The sequence below is a fragment of the Mastomys coucha genome, unplaced genomic scaffold (assembly GCF_008632895.1).
Source record: "Mastomys coucha isolate ucsf_1 unplaced genomic scaffold, UCSF_Mcou_1 pScaffold21, whole genome shotgun sequence".
NCBI classification, from domain to species: domain Eukaryota; kingdom Metazoa; phylum Chordata; class Mammalia; order Rodentia; family Muridae; genus Mastomys; species Mastomys coucha.
In genome coordinates this window covers 178996107-179011632 of record NW_022196904.1, presented here as the reverse complement: position 1 = coordinate 179011632, position 15526 = coordinate 178996107, and the positions used below count along the sequence as shown (strand labels likewise).

Sequence of the window (15526 nt, the reverse complement as noted above, 5' to 3'; positions counted from 1 at the left end):
TCTCTCTCTCTCTCTCTCTCTCTCTCTCTCTCTCTCTCCTCCCTATTCAGACACCAAGCCCAGGAACCAAGCCCAGGAACCAAACCCCTACCTACCTCTATTCTGCCCAGCTATAGGCTATCTTTATCCAGCCAGTACTTTTAAATTAAAGAGCAAGGTCACACAGCATCACTTGGTGTACGAGAAGACTCTCTCATCCTTGGGGTCAGTCAGACCTCCGAGGCCAGTATTTAGCTTTACAATACATAGTGACAAACCAGACCTCAACACAAAAAAATCCCTGACCCGTTTGCTCAGAGACTTTCTAGGCGAATCCGTTCTAACACAGTGATAAGTTGTCCTTGGCTTTATCTCTAGATAAATGATTTTCTAAGAATCAATCCTTAAACTTCAATGACCACAAACAAGCCTGTGTGTGACCCAGTTCTTTATCCCAGAGTGTGTTTAGAGAAGTACAACACCCTGCTTTGTCGTTCAAGTCTTTGCCTGTCACCATCCTTTCTTATTTCAAAATTCAGATTGCAATGATGATGGAAGAAAATGAAAAGGTGGATGTCATTGCAAAACTAGAGGAACACGAATTTTGCCTAGATGCCGATGAGCTGGAAAGGCTTCATGATGAATGTGAGGATGAGGTGTTGAAGGTAAGCAAATGCCTTGCTGGAGCCCCTAAGGAGGGCGTGAAAGACAAGACAGAGCAAAACAAACAAACCCAGTCAGTCGTGACTACTAAACACTGTCCTGGGATGGCACAGGATGGAAGAGCCTCAGCAAGGAGATAAAACTCAAGCAGGCTCTGACAACTGGTGTGCCCAGGACATGTATTAGAGTCAATGGATCAGAAGAAAGCAGAAAAAGTACATTGATCAGAAAACAAAATAAATTAAAAGGAATATGAAACAGTTATTCTGAGAGATGATTCTTAGCCAGTTTGGAAAGAATCCTGCCATCAAAGTGAAATTCAAGTTTCTTGACAGGCTCCTGAGGACTAAGGACTGTTGTGGGTCACTTTCACACCGTGCTTCCAGCAGACTCTTAAATACGGACACTTAATTGCTTATCTATGAAGGGATATCACCAGAGAAAGCCAACACAGTAACACATATGCTTATACATTTTTGAAAAGTAAATAATCTGCTTCCCCAGATGAGTGTCTATTCTTCTTTATTGTAAACAAAAAGAAAATAGAGGAATTAAGGAAAACTTTCTAGACACAGCCTACAAATTAACCCTTCAATATATGTTGACAAGAATGAGGCTAGCATTACATGGACTGCTACATCACCTAAAAGTATGCATTTTAGTCTTCTTTGATGAAAAAGGAAGATTTGGGGCTGGAAAGGCTTAAAAACAAAACAAAACTGGTTGTAGCTGTCTGTATCAGCACTGGAGAGACTGAGGCAGAACAACCCTGAAACTCAAGCAACCAGCAACCTAGCCTGCTTGGAGAACCTAGGACAGTGAAAGGCCGGCTCAAAAAACAAGGTATCTCAAGGAGTGACACTTGAAGCTTTCTTTAGTATGTACACACACACACACACATACACACACACACACACACACACACACACACACACACGTGGGGGGGGGAGCAGGAGAGGGAGAAGAGAGAGAGGGCACCCAGGAAGACATGGCTCTTGACTTGCCCCAGGTCTGTCTAGACCATCCATCTTGTATCCCTTACCCCTGGGAGGTAAAGTCTGTCCACACAGCCCCTTTTGGTCATGGATGTCATCTGGCCATCTTTACTGGCATTTGTATTGACACAGCAGTCTTCAAGGCAGAGCATCTTAAGTCTTGACACAAGCCTTAGGAAACATTGGCAAAATAGAGCCATGTGACCCATGAGTTCATCACAATGTAGGGCAGCTGAAAGTGCAGGGGAATCCCGTAAAAGCACACCCACCACGTGCCTGCACAGCCCTGGCTAATTAGGGCCTGACCATAGCGTGGTTTCCTTACATGGTCGGATTTTCACTTTTATCTTCTTCCTTTCGCCAAGATAAGGAAAGATGTGGAGATGCACAACTTGGCCAAGACCTACTTAACTGAGCTCATCAAGGAGGAGTGCTGGAACTCCATGGTTGTGAAGGGCCGGGCTCTAAAGGTATGAGACACACAGCCTGGGCACAACATCCTGGCCAATGAGGATGTTCAGAGAAAGCTTGGTCACATAACTTTTTTAAAAGTAAAGAAAATTGCTGGGCAGTGGTGGCGCACGCCTTTAATCCCAGCACTTGGAAGACAGAGGCAGGCAAATTTCTGAGTTTGAGGCCAGCCTGGTCTACAGAGTGAGTTCCAGGACAGCCAGGGCTACACAGAGAAACCCTGTCTTGAAAAAAGAAAACAAAACAAAAGTAAAGAAAATTCATTCAGAACAACTCCCTTCACTGAAGTCCACCAGATGTACCCCCTTCCACCAGGTGTGCCCCCTTCCACCAGGTGTGCCCCCTTCCACCAGGTGTGCCCCCTTCCTTTAGTTCATTCTTCCCCTGCTCAGCCTCATGTGCTTTGAAGCCAGTGGATTTTGAGGTTGTTCTTAGCACACTTTCCTCTGTCCTCTGTGACACCCCTGAATCCTTCTCTCAGTCCCTTCTACCCCAAAAGGCTCTTACTCGTATTCCTCAGAGATAAAAGGTAGACAAGACACTCTTCACGTTCATACCTCTTCTTACCTTCATGTGTCCTAAATCACCTTCCCTTTACCTCTTCATATAGGGCACACACAGGGCAATCAATCATCAAGGTTCATGCTTATGTCCTTCAATAGCTACTAATAGCACCTTTTCTCTCATTCAAACGTGCCTCTCCCTACCTGTCCCCATGTGGATGGCAAGGTTCCCACCCACTGTACTTCACGTGCTTGGGTAGGAAGAGTGGCACATGTGGAGGCGGGCAGTTTGTTATTGTCAGGGCTGTCCAATGGACTGATGGTTGTTTCTCAACATCCTTGGCCTCTGTCTGTTAACATCTCCATACTATTGTAGTAGCAATAGAAAAGGTCTGTATCTTGGGGAAGAAAGAATATGGGACAGTTCTTGAGAATGAGTGCTCTATACAAAGAACACTTCACAACAGCATGCTGTTTTACGCAACAGTTATGCCCATTAAAACAGCATTACATCGCTTTATTTCAAAGGTGTCAATTTCACTCATTGCATAATAACCTTTGGGTTAATTTTGGTGAGAGGAAAGATTCTCTCCTGCTTCCTCAAATTGCCACAAGTATAGTAGAAAATTAACCTACTTCCTCTTGATTTCTACCCAAGTGTTTTCATATACCCTACGTGGTTGACAACTTTCCCATGAAAGAGCGCACGGAAGAGGAGCTGCTGGAATTGAGTAAAGTTATGGAGCAAAGGAAGATTGAGATAGAGTGTCTAAAGGTACCACTTTAAACATGTGTGTGTGTGTGTGTGTGTGTGTGTGTGTATGTGTGTGTAGTGTGTGTGTACGTGTACGTGTACATGTCTGATGTAATTTATTAAGGCTACCTGTGCTAGCTAGTTGTCAACTTGACTCAAGCTAGAGCCATCAGAAAGAAAGGAACCTTAACTGAGAAAATGCTTTCATAAGATCCAGCCATAAGGCATTTTTTAAAATTAGTGATTGATAAGGGAAGGCCCAGCTCATTGTGGGTGGTGCTATCTATGGGCTAGTGGCCTAGAGTTCTATAAGAATTCTATGAGCAAGCCATGAAGTAAGCTGCATCCCTCCATGGTCTCTGCATCATCTTCTGCCTCCAGGTTCCTGTCTTGTTTGAATTCCTTTCTGACATCTTTCAGTGATGAACAGTGATGTGGAAATGTAAGCCAAACAAACCCTTTCCTTCCCAAGTTGCTTTGGTCATGGTGTTTCAGCACAGCATCAGAAACCCTGAGACAGTACCCAACATATGGATTTGTGCTGAGATAAAATGTAGTATTAAGTTTGCATATAATGTATATTTATTTATATTTCTGGCTAATTTGTATACTATATCTTCATGTGATGGTTTGTATATGCTTAGCCCAGGGAGTGGCACTATTAGGAGGTATGGCCCTGTGGGAGTAGGTGTGTCACTGTGGGTGTGGGCTTAAATCATCCTAGCTGCTTGGAAACAGTTTTTTCCTAGCAGCCTTCAGATGAAACTGTAGAACTCTCATCTCTTCCTGCACCATGCCTGCCTGGACATTGCCCTGCTCCCACCTTGATGATAATAGACTGAACCTCTAAACCCCTAAGCCAGCTCCAATTAAATGTTGTCCTTATAAGAGTTGCCTTGGTCATGGTGTCTGTTCACGGCAGTAAAAACCTAACTAAGACAGAATTTGGTACCAGGAGTGGAGGTATTGCTGTAATAGGCCTGTCCATGTTTTTGTTTGAAAGAATATGGATTGGGGGGGGGTGCTTTAGAAAGCAATATAATGCTTTAACTGAGGTTTAATGGGCTATCCTAGTAGGAATATGGAAGACTTTGTTCCTGAGTATGATTTGAACTGTGCAGACCTGGCCCAAGAGGTTTCAGTGGAGAAGAATTTCAGTATGTGTCCTAGAGACTGTCTCTGTGGTACTTTGGTGTAGAATGTGGCTGCTTTTTTGCATTTGTCTGAAGAGTCTGCCTGAGTCTAAAGCAAAGAGATTTATATTAATTGCATTGACAAAGGAAGTCTCACAAAAGCCCACCAGAGACTTTGTTCTCTGGTTAAGTCTCACGAAGAACATTTTAAACAAGCATAGCAAGCTTAGAAAGGAAAAATATAAAATATACAGATAGAGTATTAAAGGGGCACCAGGAAGTGAAATAGAGCCGAATCCTATATTCTAGGAGAGAACAGATTAAGGGATTTGGAGGCAAGATCCCACCCAGCTAAATTTGTATCCAGACATGGTGGACCACACCTTTAATCTCAGCATTCAGGAGACAGAGCCATGCAGATCTCTGAGTTCAAGGTCAATCTATAGAGCAAGTTCCAGGACAGCCAAGCTTAGGCAGTGAAAGAGTTGGAAAACAATGCTAGGGATGATGTAATAGAACAAGGGGGCCATGTTCTAGCCACAGCAAGCAGCAGAACTCAGCAGCTTCTGCTATGTAGTTCTGACTTTAGAGTCAAGTGTAGAAGGGACTACTGGGATAATTGATGTTGATTAGTTAGAGCTAATTAAGAAATTAGCTGTGATTAAGAAGAGACCAGCACCACCAAGGTGAAATCTTCTGGGAAGTGTTTTCTAAGAACACAAAGAAGCAGTGTTCCAAGGGTAGCCTAGGTTGTACCTCGTGCTGCAGCTGAACTTGGTAATGTGTAAGAGTCACCCAGGTGGTGTTACTTTTGAAGGCATGAAGGGGTCATGGAGAGCAGCTGAGGCTTGGCACTGTGAGAGGCCAGGAAAGGCCATTGGTGAAGGTACGACCTGAGTTGCCACTGATGGCCCAGGACTGAAGGAATCATGCGAAGAAGTTGAGGCTTGGCAACATGAAGAGAACCTATGAGAGGCTCTTGGTGAAGAGCATCAGAAGACTCCAGTGTATTGAAGAAGTCAGTACCATAGGATGATCACCAAGATCAGCAGCAACAATGAAGCAGACTCAACCAGAGCTAGAGTGTGCTACAAGTGAGGCAAGCTCTTTGGAGGAGTCCAGAAGATCATGCCTGGATCCCAGACATTGAAACAAGAAGCTGTAACACTGAAGTCGCCTTGGAGACACCAAGATGTTGGTGCCAGAGCCAAGGGCTATCTGCTGAGGAAAGCTGCTAACAGGGAGTGAAATCAGCCCAGGAGAAAGAACTTTGTTGCAGTCAACAACAATGAAAAAAGAGTGAAGATATGAACATCACTTTGACATCAGACATGGAGATGTAACGATTGGAGTTTGCCCAACTGGTTTCCTATCTTGCTTTGGGGATTACAGTTAAGTGATTGGATGAATCTCAGAAGAGACTTTGGACTTTTAACATTGTTGAGACTGTTATAGACTATGGGACTTTGGAAGTTGGACTAAATGTACTTTTTTATTATGCTATGGCTAGGTGTGGCCACCATAGACTCATGTGTTTGAACAAATCTATGGGGGCCAGGGAGTGGAATGTGATGGTTTGTATATGCTTGGTCCAGGGAGTGGCACTATTAGGATGGCCTTGTTGGAGTAGGTGTGGACTTATTGGAGTAGGTGTGTCACTGTGGGTATGGCTTTAAAACCCTCATCTGAGCTTCCTGGAAGCAGTCTCCTAGCAGCCTTCAGATGAGGATGTAGAACTCTCAGCTCCTCCTGCACTATGCCTGCCTGGATGCTGCCATGTTCCCACCTTGATGATAATGGACTGAACCTCTAGACCTATAAGCCAGCCCCAATTAAATGTTGTCCTTATAAGAGCTGCCTTGGTTGTGGTGTCTGTTCACAGCAGTAAAACCCTAACTAAAACACCTCATAAATCTATACTATATCCAAATAATAAACAAATGGAGCCTGTATCCTATATGTTGATTAGTCTTCAAGTATGAGAATATGCTTTTTAAAAAGGAGACAAAGTGCTGTTCACGGCCTGCTCAGAGGTTGTCTTGATCTACATATCCCTTCTTTGTCTTCTCTCACATTAGGGACCATGCTTTATGGTCATTGTCTTAGTCAGGGTTTCTATTCCTGCACAAACATCATGACCAAGAAGCAAGTTGGGGAGGAAAAGGTTTATTCAGCTTACTTCCACATTGCTGTTCATCACCAGAGGAAGTCAGGACTGGAACTCAAGCAGGTCAGGAAGCAGGAGCTAACGCAGAGGCCATGGAGAGATGTTCCTTACTGCCTTGCTTTTCCTGGCTTGCTCAGCCTGCTCTCTTACAGAACCCAAGACTTCCAGCCCAGGGATGGCACCACCCACAAGGAGCCCTACCCGCTTGATCACTAATTGAGAAAATGCCCCACAGCTGGATCTCATAGAGGCACTTCTCCAACTGAAGCTCCCTTCTCTGTGATAACTCCAGCCTGTGTCAAGTTGACACAAAACTAGCCAGTACAGTCATTGACCAAAAACCAAACTGAATCTATGTTGATGGAATTTATGGTTTTCTCAAGCTTCAGACTATGGTTTTGGTTTTGTTTGTTTGCTTGTTTGTTGTTTTTTGTTTTTGGTATTTTCAAGACAGGGTTTCTCTGTTTAGCCCTGGCTGTCCTGGAACTCACTCTGTAGACCAGGCTGGCCTCGAACTCAGAAATCTGCCTGCCTCTGCCTCCCAAGTACTGGAATTAAAGGCATGCGCCACCACTGCCTGGCCCAGACTATGGTTTTTAACGTATCGTTTTCACTGTCAAAGCAATAAAAAAGTGTCCCTTTGTCATAACTTACTTTTGGCCAGAACTTTACACCCCTCTTTTTTCTAAAACATAAAACAAAGGCATACTTAAATTACATTCTCTAATCCCATGTGAACAAGATAAAATATGATAAAATATGAGGAACAGATATTTTTCAAGCTTAAGGACCATGAGAGATTCAGAATATCTACAAGCAGGTATCATTCTGGCACAAAAACATAATTAATATGTACTAGCAAGGGTTGCTTTTATTCTTTTGATTTACAGTGACTCAGTTTCTGAAGTTTAATCTCTTTGGCAGCTATTTCAGCATCCACCACACTGAGCTGGACTTCTGACAAGATAATTTGACCTCTTAAATGATTGTTGAAACAATTAAATCACCTGAAAATTGTCCCTCGTGGAACTCCAATCGCATAACCTCTGTGCTCTCTTTTCCCTATATTTAAGCTCCGGAGGGAAATTGTAGAGGTCCAGTCTACAGCCAGTATGATTAAAAAGCATCATGAGGAGGATGAGGAAGAAGAGGATGAAGAAAAGGTAGTAAAAACTACCAGTCTGCCCAATTACCTGCTTGGTAGTTTGAGCACTGATTTCGGGGCAGACACATCTTTGTTGACAAACCAATTGCAACTTCATTCCAGAGAGGAGAAAATCAACCAAATCATATTGCTAAAAGTGAGTGAATTTCCTTTTTTACTTAAAAAACAAAAAGTCTATGACATTCCACACAAGGTGCCTTCCAAAGGCTCACATTAAAACCAAGCAATAACTGTCAGGTATGGTTGTACACACCTTTTAATTCTAGCACTCAGGAGGCAGAGGCAGGCAGATCTCTGTGAGTTGGAAGCCAGTCTGGTCTACAGAACAAGTTCCACAACAGCCAGGGATCTATTACACAGAGAATCCCTGTCTTGAAAAAACACCAACCAACCAACCAAGAAACAAACAAAACACCCCAGCAATAATCAAGTTATATCTCTATATACTTTGAGAAATACATAGATGACTAGCATAGGTTTCTTATAGACAAAGCTAGTGTGCAAAAGCTTCTCTAGCTCGTTCAGACTAGGCTTGATGATACCAAGTTTCCTAGCGAATGTTTTCCCTGACTGATACAATGGACATTCAGGATAGAACTTTAGTTAGCTCAAAGAAATGCTTTAACTAAAGATCTTTTTGTTGGATATCAGTCAGGATCTGTAAAGTCAGAAAGTGATTGCTCATCTGTTTGCTTAACTCAGAGAAATATAATAGCCTCAAAATAAGGTATGAGGTCCCCCTAGCTATAAAATACCACTCCTTAATTCTGCCAAACAAGTCAGTCTCAGAATACAATTGAAATGAAGAGGGCTTTTTGTCTTAGTCAAGATTTCTATTCCTGCACAAACATCATGACCAAGAAGCAAGTTGGGGAGGAGAAAGGGTTTATTCAGCTTACACTTCCACATTGCTGTTCATCACCAAAGGAAGTCAGGACTGGAACTCAAGCAGGTCAGGAAGCAGGAGCTGATACAGAGGCCATGGAGGGGATGTTCCTTACTGGCTTGCTTCTCCTGGCTTGCTCAGCCTGCTCTCTTATAGAACCCAACACTTCCAGCCCAGGGATGGCACCACCCACAAGGGGTCCTCCATCCTTGATCACTAACTGAGAAAATGACCCACAGCTGGATCTCATGGAGGCACTCCCCCCCCCCCCCCCCCGACTAAAGCTCCCTTCTCTGTGATAACTCCAGCCTGTGTCAAGTTGACACACAAAACCAGCTAGTACATACACTCTTGAATATGTTCTAAAACAACAACTAAGATAGTAGGTAGTTTGAAATTCCATTAGCTATCCCTGTGCTCAAAGGTCCTTCCACCTTGTCTCCAGTTATTGCCCGCCTTTCCATGTTGTTCAGCACTTGCTTCCTTGTAGGCTTAGATTTTTCATAATGAACTTTAATAAGGGTCCTTCAATGTTTTAACCTCCCTTCTAGCCCACCACCCACCAGAGGTAGTGGAAAGAAAAGGTTAATAGGGCAGAGGGGAATGTGGACCTGTTTAGAAATAGTTCTTTGGGACAATTCTAATTTTTGTTGTTAGGATAGCAGCAGTTCAGTTCACATGAATCAACAGCATTAGCTTAATCCACTCGCAAACACCATTACTGATTCAGCAATGGCAGTTCAATCCAGAAGAAATGGTGAGGCTCTGCCAATCAGCCTGAGTCTACTGAAGCAGCCAGAAGCTGCAAGAATACCATGAGCAGTTCTTTGGTGCATTTCTCTCTATGAAGTCATGACAAACAATGATCAGCGAAGAAGAATGCAAGGTGAACCAATGCCACAGCCTTGTCTGCCCACTGTCTGTTGGGTTAATACCCTTTCCAAACATCACATATCCTCTCAAGTGTCTGTTCCTGCAAAACATCATATGCTCTTTTTCCAGGCAGCTTCTAGAAAAACACCACCTGTCTGTTCTCAGCAAAACTTCCTCTCATAAGACAGCTTCCAGAAAAAACATCACATGACACAGCTGAGTCTCGAAAGAAACCAGAAGTTTCTGCTTATGCTTCCAATTCTTTCCTCCTCTTTCTCTCCCTCCTCCTCCTCTTTCTCCTTCTCCTCCTCCTCCTCCCTCCAACTCTTCCTCCTCCTCCTCCAACCCTTGGCATTTCTGCTTATTTGCACACAGAACTGTTTTGTCAGTCACCTTTGATCAGCCTCTGGACCTCTTCTTTTGCTATGTTTATAAAGAAATTATTTGGGCCCAAAAATGCCTTCTGCTGCTAGGTATTAAATCATTTCCAGACTACTTTAATGGTTTCTTCTTTAACGGAAGAAAATGTTAGGCGGAACCATGGTTGTAACATAAACAAGAATTTGAGTCAGAGTAGCCACTTTTGAGTTGAACCTTTAGCCCTTGAGTTGAGTAGGAGGGATCCACTTGATCTTTCTGCCTCCGTAGTTATTGGCTGACCTAGCCAGTTAACTCCAGTTTCCCCTTCTAATTGAGAATGACACAACTCTATAAAGAAGCAGATAGGCCCAATAGTCTTTCTCTGTAAGGCTCTCTAAACACCATTGCTTCCTACCTCCACATCTCCTCCATCAAGTTTCCAAGAAAGAAGGAAACTGCTTGCAGTTTCACGAACTGGGTTCTCTCAGGGGAAGGAACAAGGACCTGAAAGAGAATTCAAAATACGAGAGAAATCACGAAGTCAAGTTGAGGTAGTCCAATCAAGGCTTCACTTTACTTAGGGAGGCCAAGATTTTTATAGTCACAGGAAAAACTGAAACCAAATCTCTAGGTTACATGATACTTGCATAGTAACATAAACACTGCAGAAAAGGTCAGGTGCCAAAGCCCCCAGCAACTCAGAAGGTCTTCAGGCAGTGGGCTAGTCTGTGAACTTCCAGGCAGCTTCTTCAAAGAGGAAATGACAGTCTGAGGAGAGCTTTTGTCTTAGCTCCCCAGGTGGTAGCCTCCAAGCAGAAACTGCCTGAGGCAGGATGGCTGAGTTGAGGAGGGCGGGTGGAGGTAACAAAAGAAGTGCTGAATTGTGTACATTGCTTTAAAAATATTTTATGGTAGTTTTTAAGGACATGTAAAAAAAAGTAGAGAGAATGGTCCAATGAACTTTTCAGGACCCATCAGTACTTGCCAGCAGACCTGAATATTGAATCATAGCTCACATTTTAGGAAGGAGACTGTTAAGGTGTAAATCTTGCTGCTGCCTTAATTCAAACATGACCACAAACTACTAAAGATTTTTAAACCTAGAAATGACTCACTTTAAACCCCAGTCTGGGAGTTTGACCTTCTTAAATGACAATTTCTGGAATGATCTTAGAGGTGTATATGGAATTATGTTATCAAAAAAAAAAAAAAGACGTAAGATACAATGTGTTTTCAATAACCTATTGATATTTCAGGATATCATTTACAATATAAAAAAGACTTTCAATTGTGAATTTGATGCTGCCTATAAGCAAAAAGAGATTGAAATTGCACGCGTAAAAGAAAAGAATGTTAGAATTGCAGAAATTATTTCAGACCTGGAATTGGATGAAACTGTCTGGCAACCAGTGTTTGAAGACAGCGAGATGCCAGAAAGAGCCCTTGTTGTGGAAGATGATGAGGTATAGGCTAGCGGCCTCATCCCTTCCATCTTTGCCCTCGGGAGGTCTCGCCAGCTCCAGTTTGCCCATCCTCTTATCGGTACTCTTGGGAAGCTCTAAGTTTCAGGTACCGAGCTCTGGTAGCACTGCCTCCACCAGAGGGAGTTTTCTTTTATGATTCCAATGGATCCAGGGAAGGCTTAAACACCAAACCTAGAGGGACCAGGAGCCCAAGTCTGGGCTGTTGCGGTGTGTCCGGAAGACTGCCTGCAGCATCAGTTTGTGTGCCTGTGCAGTTTAACCTCCTGTGGAAATTTCCATGCTGCTTCTCTTCTGCTAAGAAGGAAAGCTCACCTGAGTGGGACTCTTGTTAGTTCCAACTCTAGGTCTGCCCAAGAAGAAGCTACTTGGTCCAAATCTGAGCACTGTCTGTTGTCAGGCTTCTGAGGAAGATCGATCGCTCCCCCCCCCACCCCCCCCCCCCCGGGGAACTCTGCTGTTAATCAAGACATTTTTCCTTACCTATAGCTCTGAGTCCTGAGTCCTAGAGCAAAGTGACAGCCAAGGCCCCGCTCCCTGTGGTCCTTGTCACTGGCAGATACTTTCGCAATGTTAATGAAGCCCCAGCTCTGTTTGTTTGGCTTTAGCTCAGAACCTATTCCCCCGCTCCAGATGGCAGTTGTTTTGGGAAATCTATGAAGGCCCTGCTCTTCCTGGCCCTAGGCTCCTCACAGCACCACTGGGAATAAAGCCCACGGGCGTTTCTGGACTGCTGCTCTCACCTGCTTCTTCTAGTGATTTCCCTGTTGCGACCACACATTCTGGTTCATGGTTCCTTGAACACCTCAGGATCTTAACTCTATCTTAATCTAAATAAAATTCCTCTTTAGAGAAGCCAGTACTTGAAAGTTAAAAGTGAGGGTCCATTCTTCCAGCACCCTCGTTGTAGACCTTACCTTCATCCCACATGAAGTAACCAGTTGAAAATCTGGAATGTTCCCCTTTAACCCCCTTAAAAACCATTTAACTTTTCCCCAGAATATGGAAGGAAAATTTGGCTTGATTTTTTTTTCTTTTTTAAAGAAATGCAGCAGGAAACTCTACTTTATCTTTCAGGTTTCATTTAAAAAATACATTCCTCCATGGCAAAAAGACAAATCAGAAGTGACCCTATCCTATGGACAGGAGCGACTGCGGCAAGCACGGGTATGTGGTTTTGCTCGCATAATACCTAAAACCTTTCCCTTGTAGAAACGAACCATGCATTTGCCTCAGTCCGGAGGTCCCTGAGATCTCAGCTGCTGTCCCTCTGTTCTCGCCCCATACCCCCATCACTTCATTCTAATGCCAAGCAGCTGCCTGACACATCAGCTCTCTGTCTCAAGTGCCTTCTCCGATCCCGGTTCTTCTCCAGATCTCTGATGCAAGACAGAGAGGTCTGATGGATATGATGGGAGGTGTTCTGGAAGTCAAGAAGGAAGACATCTTAAGAATGGTGAGATGTTTTGTCATCTTTGTGGGAGAGGGAATGGGGCAGAAAGCGCTCCTTAAATCCTTTTTGTTCTCTGTGGAACTCAGTTTTAGAAATTTGCCGGGCAGTGGTGGCGCACGCCTTTAATCCCAGCACTTGGGAGGCAGAAGCAGGCAGATTTCTGAGTTCAAGCCAGCCTGGTCTACAGAGTGAGTTCCAGGACAGCCAGGGCTACACAGAGAAATTCTACAGCCCCAATATTCAGTAACCTAGAGAGATACAACAGTTGGGCTAATGAGAAAACTTGCCTTCTGTTATCACATGCACTCACTATCACCAGGAGGAGGGGGAAGGAGGGAGGAGGAGGAAGAGGAGAGAGAGGAAGAGGAGGATGAAGAAGGAGGAGGGAAGGAGGAGGAGGAGGAGAAGAAGAGCAAGAAGAAGATAACGATGAGGAAAGAGGAAATTAGCACAAAGCAACAAGCATAGTGAGCTTGCTTCACCTACAGTTGTTCGGCTGTGACATTCCAGGCCTTCCTGAAGTTCTAGCTGAGAGGATACCAACACACATCCAATCCTGTCGCTTCAGAGTCCAGGCGACCCTAAAGCCTGTCAGCGTCATGGGAACCTAGTGGGAAGACTTTCCCACTGACCTCCACCAGAGCGTCAGGCTGCTTCCACAGTTTTGTGGTTTTGCTGCTGTCTGAGCTGGGAGGTGGTACTGTGCCGTGACATTGGTGTGGCTTCTATGTGCTAATGTGAGATTCCTGGAGCGACGACCCCACACACCACCAAGACACAGACTCGATGCAATCTGCAAAAGGCTTTTTATTCCAGCTAGCTGGGGCGAGACTCATATCCCTCGCAGGGGTAGAGGAGTCTGGCCCCGAGCAAGGTCTTAGGCAGCTTTTTATTTTTGTGCAGTTGCTGGAGCAAAAGGGAAGACTGGGGTAAGGGGGAAGGTACGGGGTGGTTTCTGATTGGTGCTGGCTCTCGCTAGGGTTCAGGGGCAGGTTAGCCACCTGGCAGTCATTTGTTACCTTCTCTCTGCCAGGTCTTCCTGGTCTCCTTGTTTCTGGGTTCTGGGAGCTGCTGGTCTCCCATTGTTTCTAGGTTCTGGAAGCCGGTCTCCCACTGAGTTTAACTAACAGCTAAGTTCCCACAGTCCAGTTTGAAAACTTAAACTTAACCTCTCACGAGAGCATGTCTTTCCTTGTATGTCCAGGTGATCCCTCAACCTCCTTTCATGGCAAAACCCGATGCTCTGTGGAGTGAAGATGAAAGGAAGCAGTTCAAAGAGTACGAGAAAAAAGTCAAGGAGCTGAATGAAGAGAGAGACAAGTACAGAAAGGTAGAAGACAGAAAACTAATGTAACTTCTCTAGATTCTCTGGGTCAGTTTCTTCCTAATGCCCTCTCATAGCGTAGGGATAGTGATTTGGCTTAAAATCTCTTGAGAACTTAGAGAGGTCAGGAGAGATAAAACTGAAGGCTGGGGACATTTTATTTTTAAAAAGAAAGACAACAGTTTTTAAAAGTTCTTATTAATGTTAACCCTTTCCACGTTGTTACCATCCATTTGATAATTTGTTCTCTCTCCATCTGTGGAAGGAAGACCTATGACAGCACATGTAAGACATCACCAGGGCGCAATCTCGGGATCTGAGGGAAGAAACATAGAGGCAGCACGCTGCTCAGTTCTTACTTAAGCTTTTTGTAATAGAGTTCTATTTTATGTTCGTCCACCTCAAAGAAGCAACATGCCCCGCATTAAAATACCTTACACGTGTAGGTGAGAGATAGCAGTTGGTGGCGATTGGGCATGGTAGGGCATACCCAGAAACCCAACACCCAAAAGGCAGAGGCTTTATACCAGCAAGCACCTGGAAGTCTGAGCTGCATAGACAGACCCCTCCAAAAAAAAGTTTATGAGATATAACAGGGTGAATAATATTTATTCTTTTGTGGTGGAAATGAAATCACCTCACCACTCAGGACAAGATGGTGCAGCTTGCAGATCTATGAGGGCGTTGTCTGTCCAGCAGCTTCTTTGAATCCATTGTTAACTCGCCTATGTTTTTATTCCCTGGTGTCCTCCCTTGCATTTTTAACTAAGTTTAAAAGCCAAAAGGCTAAAGAACCCAAATAACAACTCTCTGAAGAAGTCAAGGTTTGGAGAGGTTAGGGTAGAGATGCCGGAAGAGTGAAGGAAAGCATCCCAGATAGGTTTTGTCACTTGACTCTAAAGTGCGGAAAGAAGATGTTCCCATCAGATTGGCCAGTCGCCATGTCTATAGGACATTTTCTTGATTGTTGATTAGTGTGGGAGGGCTCAACCCACTGAGGTAACATTCCCCCCTCGGGCGGGTGGTCCTGGTTAGTATGAGGTAGCTGAATGTGAGCCTGAAGGCAAGCAGGTCCCTCCTTGGTCCCTCCTTGGTCCTGCTTCAGTTCCTACCTGATTTCCCTCACTGATAGACAGTGATCAGGACATGTAAACTAATGTTCTTCCCCAAGTCGCTTTTGATCCCGGTGTCTATCACAGCAATGGAAAGCAAACTAGGACAAGCAATGGCCATGAAATTGTGTTTACTCAGCCGGGCGGTGGTGGCGCACGCCTTTAGTCCCAGCACTTGGAGGCAGAGACAGGCGGATTTCTGAGTTC

At 44.3% G+C, this 15526-nt stretch overlaps 1 protein-coding gene across 3 annotated transcripts in view; it reads left to right on the top strand.

Annotated features, from left to right (window-relative positions):
- Cfap43 (cilia and flagella associated protein 43) overlaps nucleotides 1-15526 on the top strand; it is a 99266-nt gene that overhangs the window by 63614 nt on the left and 20126 nt on the right. For all 3 annotated transcript variants that reach the window (XM_031390623.1, XM_031390624.1, XM_031390622.1), the window contains 8 exons: nucleotides 519-644; nucleotides 2003-2107; nucleotides 3270-3386; nucleotides 7739-7966; nucleotides 11206-11412; nucleotides 12508-12597; nucleotides 12806-12886; nucleotides 14088-14213. In XM_031390623.1, coding sequence (XP_031246483.1) covers nucleotides 519-644; nucleotides 2003-2107; nucleotides 3270-3386; nucleotides 7739-7966; nucleotides 11206-11412; nucleotides 12508-12597; nucleotides 12806-12886; nucleotides 14088-14213 — 1080 coding nt within the window. The remainder of the gene's footprint in view (nucleotides 1-518; nucleotides 645-2002; nucleotides 2108-3269; nucleotides 3387-7738; nucleotides 7967-11205; nucleotides 11413-12507; nucleotides 12598-12805; nucleotides 12887-14087; nucleotides 14214-15526) is intronic.